This window comes from Aspergillus flavus, chromosome 8 (assembly GCF_009017415.1).
Source record: "Aspergillus flavus chromosome 8, complete sequence".
NCBI classification, from domain to species: domain Eukaryota; kingdom Fungi; phylum Ascomycota; class Eurotiomycetes; order Eurotiales; family Aspergillaceae; genus Aspergillus; species Aspergillus flavus.
The window spans coordinates 303,820-318,349 of NC_092403.1; the positions used below are offsets into that span (position 1 = coordinate 303,820).

Consider the following 14,530-nt stretch of genomic DNA (forward strand, 5'->3'; position numbering starts at 1 on the left):
TTTCGCTTAAGAGTTATTAATACAGTTGGGATAGACCAGGACTCATCCAGCATAATAATCAACCAATGTATTAGTCTGGAGCTTCGGCAGACGGTGACTTGACCCATGGCGGGAAACAAACAAGGTCTCACTCGGACAATGTTATAGTCCCCCACCCCGGCCCTGGTTTAACTTTTCCAGTTCAATGAGTCGCCCTTATCGCAATTCCAATATGCTAAGCCAGCTGGAGCCTCCACCTGGTGGTAATACTGTGCTCATTTTCGGCTGCCAATGTCTCTCGTTCAATATTGACGACTTCCATCGTCTCCGGGCGACTGTCCTGGAAACACCAGAGCATCGCTGGATCCAAGATGTCTTGTCGGAGCTGCCAGTATACTATCGAACAGCATCCACTACATATGTCCAGAAACTGAAGAATATACCCGGGACACAGCAGCTTCGCAATTTAGCTGAATGGTTCCACACAGGAAAAGTGCCGACGGACAGCTTTCCATTGCCGTATATCCAACTTGCCCCACTATTAGTGATAACTCATTTCACGGAATACTGGCAATATCTTCGCATCAGGCACCATAAAGGTCCAACATCTGTCAAGGAGTCATCGGCGGAAAGCCCGGTCGTGGAGATCGTGGGGTTCTGTATTGGGTTCCTAAGTGCTGCTGTTGTTTCTGCCGCTCGTAACCAGGAGCAATTGTCGAAGTATGCCGCTGTCGCTCTGAGGCTAGCGACATTGATGGGCGCTCTTGGCGATGCGCAGGAGAGGGAAGAGGAGTATACATCGCTTGCAACGGTCTGGAAAGCTGCCGAGCTGGAGAACAGGTTGCCATTAGTTTTGGAGGCATTTCCGGAGGTACGTCCTTTGACCTCCGATATGGGACCAGAAAAGTTGACAGAGTAGTCATATGTTACGGTACGATTCGACACCAACCGGGTTACTATCATGACACCGCGTCGGACTATCAAGCAGCTGGAAAATGAGTTGCAATCAGCTGGATTTAATACAACCCAAGTCGAGTTCAATGGCCGATATCACTGGGCTGGACATGAGGATACGCTGCATGCACTGGGCCGAATGTGCGATAGCGATCCAGCCTTGCAACTACCGGATACCTCACAATCAGTTGTTCCCACACGCCCCAATATACCGATGGACACTCCTCCTAAAGGTCCTCTTCATGAGTTAGTATTATGGTCAATCCTAGCAAAGCAGTGCCAATGGCTTGATACATTCTCAAAGGTGTACCGAGCTCACCTGGAAGATACTGCATCACTCATCATTGAATTTGGACCAGAGCGATGCATCCCGCCTACGTATATGCGCAAGCTACAGGGACGCACCGTGCACTTTGCAGATCTCGATCTAAACACACTCTCGCGAACTCCACCTCTATACCAGACACCACGGAGCTACGATAGCGACATTGCCGTAGTTGGCATCGCCTGTCGCGTAGCGGGTGCGGATGATCTTGAGGAGTTTTGGAGATTACTGTGTTCCGGGGCATCACAGCATCAAGAAATGCCTCTAGAGCGTTATAAGGACTATGAGACCCCTTGGCGGCCGAGTGCCATTCGACCTTGGTATGGGAACTTTGTCCGGGACATCGATGCATTCGATCATAAATTCTTCAAAAAAGTGCCAAGGGAGGCAATGTCCCAAGATCCGCAGCAACGACTACTTTTGCAAGTCGCGTACCAGGCCGTGCAACAGTCCGGGTACTTCCATCGGCCCAATATTAACAGGAATATCGGGTGCTACATTGCATCCTGCACGGTGGACTATGAACACAATGTCAATTGTCACCCGGCTTCCGCATATTCTGCAACCGGGCTACTTCGGAGCTTCATGGCTGGTAAACTGAGCCACTACTTCGGATGGCGCGGTCCAGCATTCTGTGTGGATAGCGCATGTTCCGGGTCCGCTGTCGCACTTCATCAAGCTTGCCAATCTATAATACGAGGAGAGTGTACAGCCGCGCTGGTCGGCGGTGCGAATGCTATAATGAGTCCTTTGGCGTATGACAATCTTGCAGGAGCTTCATTTGTGAGTCCCACAGGACCTTGTAAGCCATTTGACGCAAGCGCGGATGGATATTGCCGTGGGGAGGGCTTTGCTGCAATCTTTATTAAGAAGATGTCGGATGCCCTGGCAGATGGTGACATTGTCCTGGGAACAATAGCTTCTACAGCCGTCGAGCAGAACAATAACTGCACGCCAATAGTAGTTCCCGATGCATCTTCTCTTGCTGGGTTATTCACTCAGGTGACTAAAAAGGCGCACCTCCACCCTCGGGATATATCGGTCGTTGAAGCTCATGGAACCGGTACACAGGCTGGTGATCCTGCAGAGTACGTCAGCATCAGGCAGACCCTTGCCGGGCCACATCGCACTAGTCCATTGTCCCTCGGATCTGTTAAAGGCCTAGTCGGCCATACTGAGGGTGTGTCCGGCCTGATTGCGCTGGTGAAGATCTTGTTGATGTTAAACGAGGGCATCATTCCTCCGCAGCCGAACTTTCAAACTCTGAATCCACATATTAATGCATCTCCGGATGATCAGATACATATTGCAGTCACCCTCGAACAATGGAGAGCAAATTTCCGTGCAGCACTGATCAATAATTACGGTGCATCGGGATCGAATGCATCTATGGTGATCACGGAAGCACCTTATGCGTCCGAACATAGGATGTCCTCTTCCATCCATACTTTTACGGTCGCCCTTCCAATCCGAATATGTGCTTCAGACGAGGGCCGACTAAGTGACTTCGCCAAACGGTTGCGCCAATTCCTCCATCACCCAGCAATATCTGCGGCGCCGGCTACAGATTTGGGGAACCTATCCTTTAACATCTGTCGCCAGTCCAATCCCACACTAGACTCACAGGTAGCCTTCAGCTGCTGCTCGAAATCGGAGCTTTCTTCCAAACTGTCCTCTTTTATTGATGGCGACACAAACCACATTTTCAGGTTTATCAAGAGTCCTCGACCCATCATTCTGTGTTTCGGTGGCCAAGTCTCCACATTTGTAGGCTTAGATCGCACCGTATATGACTCCATCTCGCTACTTCGTCATTTCTTAGATCAATGTGATTCCCTGGCAAAGTTCTCTGGATATGGTAGCCTTTTCCCTGGCATCTTTGAGCGCAACCCCATTATCGACCAAGTACAGTTGCACATCCAACTCTTTTCATTACAATACTCTTGTGCCCGGTGCTGGATTGATTCGGGGCTAGATGTTGCAGCTGTTGTTGGACACAGCTTTGGCGAATTGACCGCACTATGCATATCTGGCGCTTTATCACTTGGCGATACAATCACACTGATCGCTCGCCGCGCGGCTATCATTCGTGATGGCTGGGGCCATGACCATGGCGCTATGCTTGCAGTGGAAGGGAATAAGGACGATATCATGCGTCTCATAGATGAAGCGTGTCGCAAGGCACCAACCAATATCGCGCCAGCAACGATTGCTTGCTTCAATGGTCCCAGCAGCTTCACGCTAGCTGGAACCACGGCTGCCATTGATGGCATCCAAGCGACTCTCAAAACGCCGTCCTATATCAGCCTTAAGGCAAAAAGGTTGTTTGTTACGAATGCCTTCCATTCAGACTTAGTCGACCCTTTGTTGCCAGCCCTCGAGGATGTTATGTGTGGGATACATCCTCAGGAGCCAATTATCCCGTGCGAGAAGGCAACGGAGAATGTGTGCACAGGTACAGTCACGTCCGGCATGGTTGCAAAGCATCTCCGTCAGCCGGTCTACTTCCATCACGCAGTACAACGATTGGCAGAGAAATATGGCCCGTGTGTCTGGTTAGAGGCCGGTTCCAATTCCACGATCACATACATGGTGAATCGCGCACTTGTGCCCTCTTCAGGACATCACTGTCAAGCTGTGAACATCACGACTGAACGTGGTATGCAAAACTTAAGCGATGCAACTGTCAGTCTCTGGAAAGCAAGCGTATCAGTAGCCTTCTGGGGTCACCATTCCCAACAGGCGCAAAAATACGTCCCTATTTTTCTACCACCGTATCAATTTGAGAAAAGCCGGCATTGGTTGTCAAATAAAAAGCTTCCTGGTCCTGCTCACGAAGCGGGCGCTACTCCGGCAGTTAGCGCGTCTGCTTTACGATTTGTCGGATACCAAGATACCCAGCAACTAGTTGCCAGATTCAGTATCGACACTGCTCATCCGCAGTACCAGGAGTCTATCGCGGGGCATGTCGTTTCACATACTTCGCCAGTTGCGCCTGCATCTTTCATGCTAGACTACGTTGTCGAAGCACTCCGCAGCTTACCAGAATGCAAAGGGAAGATACCCCAGGTTCAGAACGTCACAAGCGATGCGCCACTCTGCCTAGATATGTCCCGGGATCTATGGATTGAGTTGTATGCGCAGGATACCCATAAGCATATATGGGATCTAAGATATCTAAGCGAACAACTACAGATTGGGCGAAGGTCACAAGTTCTCCACTGTTCTGCCAGATTCACGATGTTTGACCCAGATGATTCACAGATACGGAGCGAATTCACCAGGTACAGTCGCCTGGTGAGCCACCGCCATTGCAAGGAGCTTTTGAATGATCCGAATATAAGTGACATAATCCAAGGGCGGAATGTCTACCGGACATTTGCTGAGATTGTAGACTATTCTGAGCCTTACCGCGGGGTGCAAAAGCTCGTCGGAAAGGATAATGAGTCAGCGGGTAGAGTAATAAAGAGGTATACCGGCCAGACATGGGTGGATACATATCTGTGTGACTCGTTTAGCCAGGTGGGTGGATTCTGGGTCAACTGCATGACAGACCGGGCGCCCTCCGATATGTATCTAGCCAGTGGCATGGAAATGTGGATGCGGTCGCCAATATACGCTGACCCTACTACCCCACGACCGGACACATGGGATATACTCGCAAAGCACGAACGAGGAGATGACTGCTATACTAGTGATATCTTCGTGTTCAATCCGACAACAGGACAGCTCGTAGAGGTCTTCTTGGGGATGCAATACACTCGAGTCAAAAAAGCGACATTTTCTAAGATTATCGGCAAATTCATGCCACAATGTGCGGCACATTCATCTGATGTTAATAAGCTTGAAACTGCAGTGCCGCACGCAGCCGTCCCTGTCCCGCAGGCTGCTAAAGCCAAGTCCGACAGCAGTGGGCCGAAATCCAGAATTAACCTTACAGCCCGTATTAAGGAAGTTGTGGCCGAGTTCTGTGCCATAGACCCGAGCGAAATCACTGAGGACGGCAACATGGCAGACGCTGGAGTGGATTCTCTCATGGCGATGGAGCTTGCTCGTGAGATGGAGGAGGCCTTCCACTGTACTTTGCCTGCCGCAGATTTGATGGAGGCAGACACATTCCGGGACTTGGTCAATTGCGTCAAGGGTGCCGTGGGAGAGTGCGATAGTGACGAGCATGAAAATTCCAGCCGGAGTTCAGAGGAGATAAGTTTCAAAGACAGGAGCCCTGATGGGGATTACAACACTCCCGACACCGAGCCCCCAACCAGTGTTGCATCAGATACCCTGGATCTCGAGCTCCCCTTGGAGAGTGTGTTAGAGGCATTTGGAGAGACCAAGGCGCTCACCGACCATTTCCTAGCTGACAATAAGTGCAGCGGTCGTATACATATTTTTGCTCCGCTACAAAATGAGCTGTGCGTTACATTAACGCTAGAGGCATTTGAGCAACTTGGTTCACACATCCGGACTGCATCGCGTGGCCAACGTCTCGACCGAATACCGTTTGACCCACAGCATCAGGAACTAACCAACTACCTTTACAAGAGACTTGAAGAAGCAAGGCTTGTTCACCTAGACGGCAATACTGTTATCCGCACAGCCATATCAGCCCCAAATAAATCTAGTCTCTCTATTCTGGAGGAGATTAAGTGCTCCTATCCTGAGTATGCTGGCGCCAGCAAACTAGCGTATTTCACGGGCAGTAAGCTGGCTTCTGTGTTGTGCGGTGAACAAGACGGTCTCCAGTTGATATTTGGTACTAAAGAGGGTCAAGAACTGGTATCATGGATGTATGGCGATGAGCCACACAATGTTGTGGGGTATATGCAAATGTTGGACTTCATAAAACGGCTAATACAGAAAGTCCCACGAACAGGAGCGGAGGCGGGAGCTCTAAAGATTCTGGAGATGGGAGCAGGTACTGGAGGTGGCACGAAATGGTTCCTTCCCGTCCTATCAAAGCTTGACATTCCGGTCGAGTACACTTTCACCGACATCTCACCAGCATTTCTCGCGCAAGCTAGACGACGTTTCAAAGAGTATTCGTTTGTGCAATATCGTATTCATGATATTGAGAAGCCCCCGCCCGATGATCTCGTGAGCACGCAGCACATCATTATAGCCAGCAACGCCGTTCACGCCACATCCAGTCTACAAGAGTCCACGCGAAACATGCGGAAGGCCCTGCGGTCAGATGGAGTGGTCCTAATGTTGGAAATGACGCGACCAGCGTTCGCAATTGATATTGTCTTTGGCCTCTTTCGTGGGTGGTGGGTTTTCAACGATGGTCGCAACCATGCCATTACCAACGAACACCGTTGGGAGACAGATATGCACACGGTCGGTTACGGCCATGTAGACTGGACAGATGGTCATTCACCGGAGGTCAGTGTACAGAGAGTCATCTTCGCCACAGCGACCGGGACACAAAGTGAACGCTTGCCGCTCGGCAAGCCTCTAGAAAAGGTGCACCCAGTACAAAAGGTAGACAACGCTTCGCGGAGGAAAGTGATTGATAAGTATATACGACGGAGTATTGAGACTTTCACTCTGCCTGTGACTTCACAGAACGGCTTTGGGTCAGATGGGCAGGTCGTACTATTAACGGGGGCAACCGGTAGCCTCGGTAGCCATATTGTGGCGCATCTCGCTCAACGACAGTCTGTAAAGACTATATTCTGTCTGAACCGGGGTAATCCCAATGAGGAGCCATTCCAAAAACAGACGTCCGCACTCAAGAAGCGCGGGATACCCCTAGCCACTCATGAAATGTGTAAAGTAAAGGCACTGACAGCAACTATCTCTCATCACAAACTGGGGCTTTCGTCAGAGCTATATGACACTCTCAAGACCACTGTGACCCATATCATCCACAATGCTTGGCCAATGAATGGGGGGTTGAAGCTATCGGGCTTTGAGAAGCAATTCGAAGCGATGCGTCACCTAGTCGACCTCGCGAGCGACATCGCATGCCATCTTCCCACAGAGTCAAAAGTTAGGTTTCAGTTTGTTTCCTCTATTGCGACTGTCGGACATTACCCCATCGTTACCAGTCAGAATAATGTCCCAGAACAATCAACAAACATCGAGTTTGTGTTATCCAATGGATATGGTGAGGCGAAGTTTGTCTGCGAGCGAATCCTCCAGGAGACTCTCCAGCGATATCCGAGTCGCTTCCAAGTTATGGTAGTTCGTCCGGGCCAGATCGCTGGATCTTCTAGCAGTGGGTGCTGGAACACAGCAGAGCACTTCCCCGCTATGGTCAAGTCAGCACAAACACTCAGGGCACTTCCGGATCTGCAAGGAGATCTTTCGTGGACACCTGTGAATGATATCGCCGCCAGTATAGTGGAGTTATTGCTGACTGACAATACACCTTATCCGGTGTATCACTTGGATAACCCCATCCGCCAACCTTGGCATGACATGATACGCATTTTGGCTAGTGAGCTTAGTATTCCTACCGGTAATATTGTCCCCTTCTCTGAATGGATCCAACGAGTCCGCAGCTTCCCAGGATCAAGAGAAGATAATCCAGCAGGTATGATGGCCGACTGGTTGGAAGAAAACTTTGAGCGTATGTCATGTAGCGGAGTTTTGTTGGAAACGACAAGAGCGAGGGAGCATTCCTCGACTCTGGCTGGGGTCGGGCCGGTCAGTGAGGAGGTCACTCGGCGGTATTTGCATTGTTGGAAGCAGTGTGGATTCTTGCACTAGGGGTTAGATATCTAATAGAAGCTAATTTAGTCTCACTGATAGATTCTATTTCGCATCGTGTGCCTCGCGTTTATAGAATTGGGAAACATGATCCACAGGAATTTGTGGGATTAATTAAAATAATTGTGATGGTGTTTCTTTTACACATAATCCGTTAGCGCTAGGTCGTATCAGGAAAGGCCTTTCGGCTACCTAGTAGGTACCTAGCCTACCTAGTACCTAGTACTAGTAGTACTATAGGTCCGAATGAATATTTTCTAGCATTTCAAAAAGCAAGCGATATTTACGTTACATCTCGTGGAATCCACATCGAGTCGTAAAATCAACCATTCCTGAAGTTCCTTGTTACCATCAGTCATTAACACTTGTGGAAACGAACAATGGTGTTCCACTTGTCGTTATGGAAATCCTGACCAGAGAAGGTCTGGCCTCCATGAAGACAAGTGTTTTTAATCAGCTGCGCGCCGTCGGCAATATTGTTGAAGCTGGGCAGGACTTTGGTAAAGGTATTCTTTGATCCAGGTCAATATATGTTACTGCAAATAAGAACGTAGCCTGGAGGTACTTACATCATTACACCACCAAATAGCCGATGACCAGGAACAGCTGACCTGACCACAGCTGCCGGGGCCAGGTCCTCTCTGAGGCTTGCCAGGAACGGTCCTCAAGTACTTGATGCCTTTATCGATATCACTCTGATAAGCAGAGGGGAATTTGCCACAGACAACTTCGCCACGCTCGACTAAATGCGATGAAGTGTCTTCTTCCTCAGCAGCCTGTTCGGCAGAGACAACAGTGGGGAACTCATTGTCGTAGTTAGGGTTGATCTCGCGCAGTTGAGATAGGACTTTCTCGATGGTACCGTTCAAAACGACGGTTGGCCCACCGGGGGTCGTCTCGACTTCCCATGAGAATTCCTCAATGGTATATCCCTCAATGGGGGACTCATCGGCTTGCAACTGATGAAGGGTTAAACAAAATTGTGCAAGAATAGGGTGAACAAGTCACACTCAAGCATACCTGAGTAATAAGGCCAGCAGCCAGCAACCAAAGGAAATTAAAAGATTTCATGATTGAGGTCTGTATCGTCTCGGTAGAATGAAAGAATTGAGAATAAGCAACCCTGTGCTCTGGATATTTTGCGGCTTTATAGCAACGTACTGCGACCGTACGCACAGGTAATCAAACGTAGGGTTACATTATTGTAGTGGACTAATTGTTCACTAATCTACTAGTAAGTACAAGCAAAGTCTAAGAGAGATGAGGATGGGGGTAGCATGGGAAAGTAGATGCAGGACTAAGACATATCCAGGGCCCAGGCTTTGGTAAGTAGGTCACTAGCTCCATTGGAGATCTAACAGGGCTGAGAAGACACTAATTTGACCATCAGCAGAAACATCTCAGGATCCTCGGAATATTGTTATGAATTTTCTGTGGGTTCGAATAGATTTACTGAGCACATATTAACTCACGTTTCAATGGTCTTGCATTTTATCTAAAGTCATTCTGCACTATGTCATGGACCCTGAACTATAGGGCTTAGAAGCAGCAGGAATCATATATGCCCAGTGGGTAAAAGCCCCAAATATAAACTTGGTTCCTCACCTTGGCATAGTGGAATCACTAGACATGATGCCAATAGATCGAAGTAGGGCTACCTACGGAGGGCTGCGTGCATATTTCCTTTTTCAGAGAGCAACGGGTCAACTATGTCTGCTTTTCTAAGAGCACGTCTATTAAGAACCAACGAAACACCACCCGATATTCAAATATCTCCCGTTGAAAGTGCTTGAGTCGACCATAAGCGAGACTAGCAGGGTATCTTCGACCCACTAGCGCGTCCCCACTCCCCACATATTGTCTTACTATGTTGAAGGCGGAATCAAAGTCCGAGGGCCGACTCCTGAGAGATCATAGTTGAACGGAAAGAGATGTTGCTGTTTCTCTTCAGGTGGGTCATCAATCACTCTACAGCCAGACCGTTTTCTGCAGGTTAGTTCCGTTGAATGCTTCGTGAGTGTGGGAACCCTGGCTACTGTCACAACCCCCAACATTACCTGCCTGAGTAATGTGACAGTCTGTCAGTATCATTATAATCAGGCTATCCAGAACCATAATCCATCACAAAATTAATAGAAGTAAATCTTTGATTAGACAGTCATCCGAGACTGCGGTGGCTTGCACAATGGAGAGAGATACAAGCTGAGGACAAAGAAAAAAATCCGGATTAGAATGATATACCATAGATAGCACACCTGGTAGTGGGGCGTTCTAGGGAAAGATCCTATGTATTAGTTGCGGTATCCTTTGTAATGCCTATTATAGAGCAGCCTTTTATCGCATTGAGTTGACGGACTTGGGGTGTCACTGAAAAAGGAACAATTGAACTGCACGTTGCTGGGTCTTCCGTGGAGCGTACCAGTCCACGTGGTGACAATAAATATCCAAACCGACATGCAAAATTTGAGGCAAAAAGCAGAAGGTCTACGATATGCTATATAAACTGGTTGGTTTGACCTTCTCGGCTCTTTTAGGTTCACCTTCAACGTCGTATTATGTCATAACAGTCGTCTACAAGTCCACTCAAGAGACTCTAATTCAACCCACGTATCTGTGGCCTGTTCTTAATGCCATGTCTATCAACCGCATGGACATTAACTATGTACTCAACTCAGCTGAGACGGATACTAACAGCATCGATGAGGAGCAAGCACCATTTGAGAGCTCAACCAACAAAAGCTATCAGTCAGATGATGTTACCCAGCCAGCAATCCCCCATTATCCGTTATCAGAGTAGGTCATCCAGTACAAAGCGGTATGCTTGTATATACTGATGCCAAGAGGATGGGTTTGCTAACAATGACTAGAGACATGTCGTGCCCAGGACATGAGGGGTTATGCTTCTGCCCTTGGTGCCCTGACCGGTGGTTCGGGGATGATGAGATTGATTCTCATATTGTAGGTCATCTTCAGGAGGTCAACCAGGCCATTTGGGTCGGCGATGGGAAGGACCATAGTATTACTCTTACCAAAATGGTAGCCCATGTCATGATGTGTGTGGAACATGCCCCACCTTACTGTTGCACATATCAAGACGGTAGTCCATGTGAAACCTTTCAAACGCCAAAGGACCTTATGGACCATATCTACAATGCCCATTGTCCCAGGGCGTTCAAGTGTCCATGGCACCCTTGTGAGGGGCCAAACTCTGTTCACTTTGGCTACAATGGGTTAACGGAGCATGTCAGGAAATGCCACCTTTTCCCTGTCTGGTACATGTGCAGTTACTGCCACATGGTAGTGAGAAACCGGGCTGGTCTTGTAGCCCACAGATGGCATAGACGACACCTGGAAGTTGAATGTGACATTGAAAAGATGCTTAACAGTGATAACTAGCTGTAAACCCTTCTTTCTCTCCTTTCCTTTTTCTTAAGCCATCTTTTGCCTTTGCTTTGTCTTTGTCTTTATCTTTTGTGTCTTTGTCCAATTACTATCTTCTGTTATGTTTCCTATTTCCCCAACAACGAGCATTACAAGGTTCTCAGGAAATTGCCATTCTAGCCCTTCATATCTACTTAGATCTACCAGAGCAAACCATGGCCATCTGCATAGACTTTCGTGCAGATATTCTCCCTCATAATCTCAATGGCAACGCCTGTTGATCATAATTTTCGAACCTCTCTCGATGATATCCTTACTCTACTATAGTAATGCAACACGATTTATTCCCACTTACTAATAGATTATATCTTAGTGTTGGTGGCTAGAAAACCAAGAAAAGAAATATCTCTATATATGGAGCACTGTCGCCGCTGAAACTAGTGCTAGTATAAATGTGATATAACCCAAAGAGGTAATGAACGGCCTGAGGTACTTATTAACACCTATTGAGGAAGGGAGTGACTGCTTTCCCTTCCGCGTTTACTCAACATACTCTCATCACATCACTTTCCAGTTCATCACACCAATCATGTATCTGAGGAAAATGAATCTAGCCCTGCTTGTACTATTCAGTTTCCTTTTGCTTGCCTTTGCCAGCCAGCCCTCTCCATGCGTCAAGGTCCACTTGATTGTTGCTCGACAGAGTACCTCCTGGCCAGGGGAAGGTCGTATGAAAGAGCTAGCCGATCATATCAAGCAACAACTCCCAAGTTCTGACTCCGAAGCGCTCCAGTATCCGGCATACGGCGACATCTGGTGATATCGCTCTTCGGTGTTCACCGGAGACAAGGCTATGGTCACTGCGATTACTACTTATACATCACGTTGTCCAGATTCGAAGATCGGGCTTCTAGGATACTCACAGGTTCGTTATTAGTTTAGACTATTCCGCTCTGCTTATTAACTGGAGATAGGGCGCCCATATCATCGGAGACATTCTTTGCGGCTCCATAGTCGAGAGAGAGATCCCAGCCATCCCTCCGATTGAAGATTACCTGGGTAAAAGGAGTAGGTGAGCGTAGCTCGGATAGCCAGGCTAGCTACTCACAGGTCTACAGTTGTCGCTGCGGTTTCAATGGGGGATCCTACATTTATCCCTGGTCTTCCATATGACTTCGGGACAAGCAAGAACACCGGGGTTCGATTATCTTCTCCGAGCTAAAGCTACAACTAATATTCAGGGCCAGAAATTCCCCCGAGTAAACAACACAGTGTGCACCAAGTACGATTCCATTCGGCGGTCGTATTGTGATGACGGCGACATATATTGCGCCTCGGGAATTTGGTTTGGGGTTCATAGAAGATACGTTGCGAAATACAAAGACGACGCGACACGTTTCGTGCTTTCGAAGATCAATGCAACAATGCAACAGTGGTGACATGACGCTTATAGTATCGGGTCAACATGTGGTAGGTACACGGATGTCAGAGATGGATTTGTGGCAGAACGGACAGTACTAACGTCAATACAGCTGAAGCTCTATGGTTTCAATCCATTGTGGAGGGTTTGGGCATCTAAATTACACAGCCCGGTATGAATACGCAGCTGTGCTCTTAGTCAAATCTATGAATGTCACCCAGGTTCTGTGATCTTACCTGAGAAATATCTCAATTCATTATGCCTACTATTTCCTGAAGGATCACTTTATAAGGAAATTAAAAAACGTGATACATCACGTGTAGTATTTCATGCCTAAGGCACTGATCTGTGAACCCCGCCATATATCAAGTCCAGTTAAGTGAATTCGTGTGTATTTCACTTCCGCTATTCTTCAAATCACCTGGAGCTGATGGTATCCTCATAATGTCCCTGAATGCGTCTAATCTTTTCTCCGTTCACGGCATCGTCGCCATCATTACAGGCGGCGGAACAGGTGTGTACTACCGTATCTCATCCTCAGTATTATATATTAATAAATGTAGGCCTCGGGCGGACCATTGCCCTTGCCCTAGATACCAACAACGCCGAGAAAGTTTTTATCATCGGGCGTCGTGAGCAACCACTTCATGAAACAGCCGCTCAAGCGACGAACCAGTCCATCATTCCCATTGTCGCAGACATCACCTCGCAGGAATCTCTAGAGAATGCGTACCACGCCGTAGCGGCTCAGACTTCGCACATCGACCTTCTATTTGCCAATAGCGGCACCGACGGTCCATCCGCCCATTTACCGCCCAAACCAGATGGCTCACCACCAACCCTGGCTGAATTCCGCGACCATCACTGGGGTCATCAAATGACCGACTTTTCAGAGACCCTGAACGTCAACGTGACCGGCACACACTACACCATTCTGGCATTTCTGCCACTGTTAGACGAGGCGAACAAGCGCCGTCCACCACAGGATTCTAATGAGCTTGCGTCACCACATCCGCAAGTCATTGTGACCAGCTCCGTATCAGCAATGATGAACCGTCCAGCGAGTCTAGCATACTCATTCTCGAAGGCCGCTTTACTGCATCTAGTCGAGGTGTTTGCGGCTCAACTCGCGCCGTACCGGATCCGTGTCAATGGTGTTGCCCCAGGTCTATTCTATAGTGACCTCTCGAAACATCTATTTGATAAAAGTGGCGTGTCAGGACGTGGGATCTCCGAGGGGTCCTTTACGACTGAGCTTAACCCTCTCACCCGAGCGGGCAGCGATGAGGATATTGCCGGTACGATACTGTGGATGGCGAGTCGGTCAGGGGGATACCTGAATGGGGACACAATCGTGCTCGACGGTGGCCGAACAGCGGTTGTCAGATAGCTTTCTTGGCCAGTACGAGGCGCAACGTTGGTGAACCTCACTTGTTAAGCTATGGCGCAATGTCCATCCTGTCAGTCCCAGACTTTTGGTGATGACTATGTGGGTTATCAATATTGGTTGGTAAAATAGAAATACAGTCGGAGCATTTAGCTATTACACGTCCTAATCATGGAAGAGCCATATCATCCCCACAAAATCTTCACCTATTTCGTCTCGCATCTCATAGATCATCGAATGGCATGCTTTATGACTATGCACAACCTTATCTGACTCAGCATATGCACGAGGGATTCCGCCAATGAGAAGCTTCCGAGCTCCCCAGATCGACATCATCAATCCTTATCTTATCAACGCCAATCACTTC

At 48.3% G+C, this 14,530-nt stretch overlaps 4 protein-coding genes across 4 annotated transcripts; 3 read left to right on the forward strand and 1 right to left on the reverse strand.

The window, feature by feature from the left end:
- Positions 1 to 184: 184 nt before the first annotated feature.
- On the forward strand, positions 185 to 7,975 carry F9C07_12261 (putative polyketide synthase; the record flags this gene model as incomplete). The annotated part of the gene is made up of 2 exons (XM_071507799.1): positions 185 to 850; positions 899 to 7,975. The coding sequence occupies 2 exons, from the start codon at positions 185 to 187 to the stop codon at positions 7,973 to 7,975; spliced, it is 7,743 nt and encodes a 2,580-aa protein (XP_071367191.1).
- Positions 7,976 to 8,333: 358 nt separating this feature from the next.
- F9C07_12262 (uncharacterized protein) lies at positions 8,334 to 9,046 on the reverse strand (the record flags this gene model as incomplete). The annotated part of the gene is made up of 3 exons (XM_041295616.1): positions 8,334 to 8,486; positions 8,545 to 8,934; positions 8,996 to 9,046. 3 exons carry the CDS (start codon positions 9,044 to 9,046, stop codon positions 8,334 to 8,336), a joined length of 594 nt encoding a protein of 197 aa, XP_041151660.1.
- Positions 9,047 to 10,607: 1,561 nt separating this feature from the next.
- F9C07_2236508 (uncharacterized protein) lies at positions 10,608 to 12,578 on the forward strand (the record flags this gene model as incomplete). The annotated part of the gene is made up of 4 exons (XM_071509992.1): positions 10,608 to 10,768; positions 10,843 to 10,933; positions 12,331 to 12,424; positions 12,475 to 12,578. The coding sequence occupies 4 exons, from the start codon at positions 10,608 to 10,610 to the stop codon at positions 12,576 to 12,578; spliced, it is 450 nt and encodes a 149-aa protein (XP_071367192.1).
- A 431-nt stretch (positions 12,579 to 13,009) lies between these two features.
- F9C07_1917389 (short chain dehydrogenase/reductase family) lies at positions 13,010 to 14,392 on the forward strand. The gene is made up of 2 exons (XM_041295625.2): positions 13,010 to 13,290; positions 13,340 to 14,392. Exons 1-2 carry the CDS (start codon positions 13,221 to 13,223, stop codon positions 14,164 to 14,166), a joined length of 897 nt encoding a protein of 298 aa, XP_041151659.1. The 5' UTR covers positions 13,010 to 13,220; the 3' UTR covers positions 14,167 to 14,392.
- The last annotated feature ends 138 nt before the right edge of the window (positions 14,393 to 14,530 follow it).

What these genes read in the sequence shown, in the direction of transcription:
- F9C07_1917389 (XM_041295625.2), top strand. Translation starts at nt 13,221, where the DNA reads ATGTCCCTGAATGCGTCTAATCTTTTCTCCGTTCACGGCATCGTCGCC. An exon ending in CATTACAGGCGGCGGAACAG is followed by an intron (nt 13,291 to 13,339) that starts GTGTGTACTACC and finishes TAATAAATGTAG; the next exon opens with GCCTCGGGCGGACCATTGCC.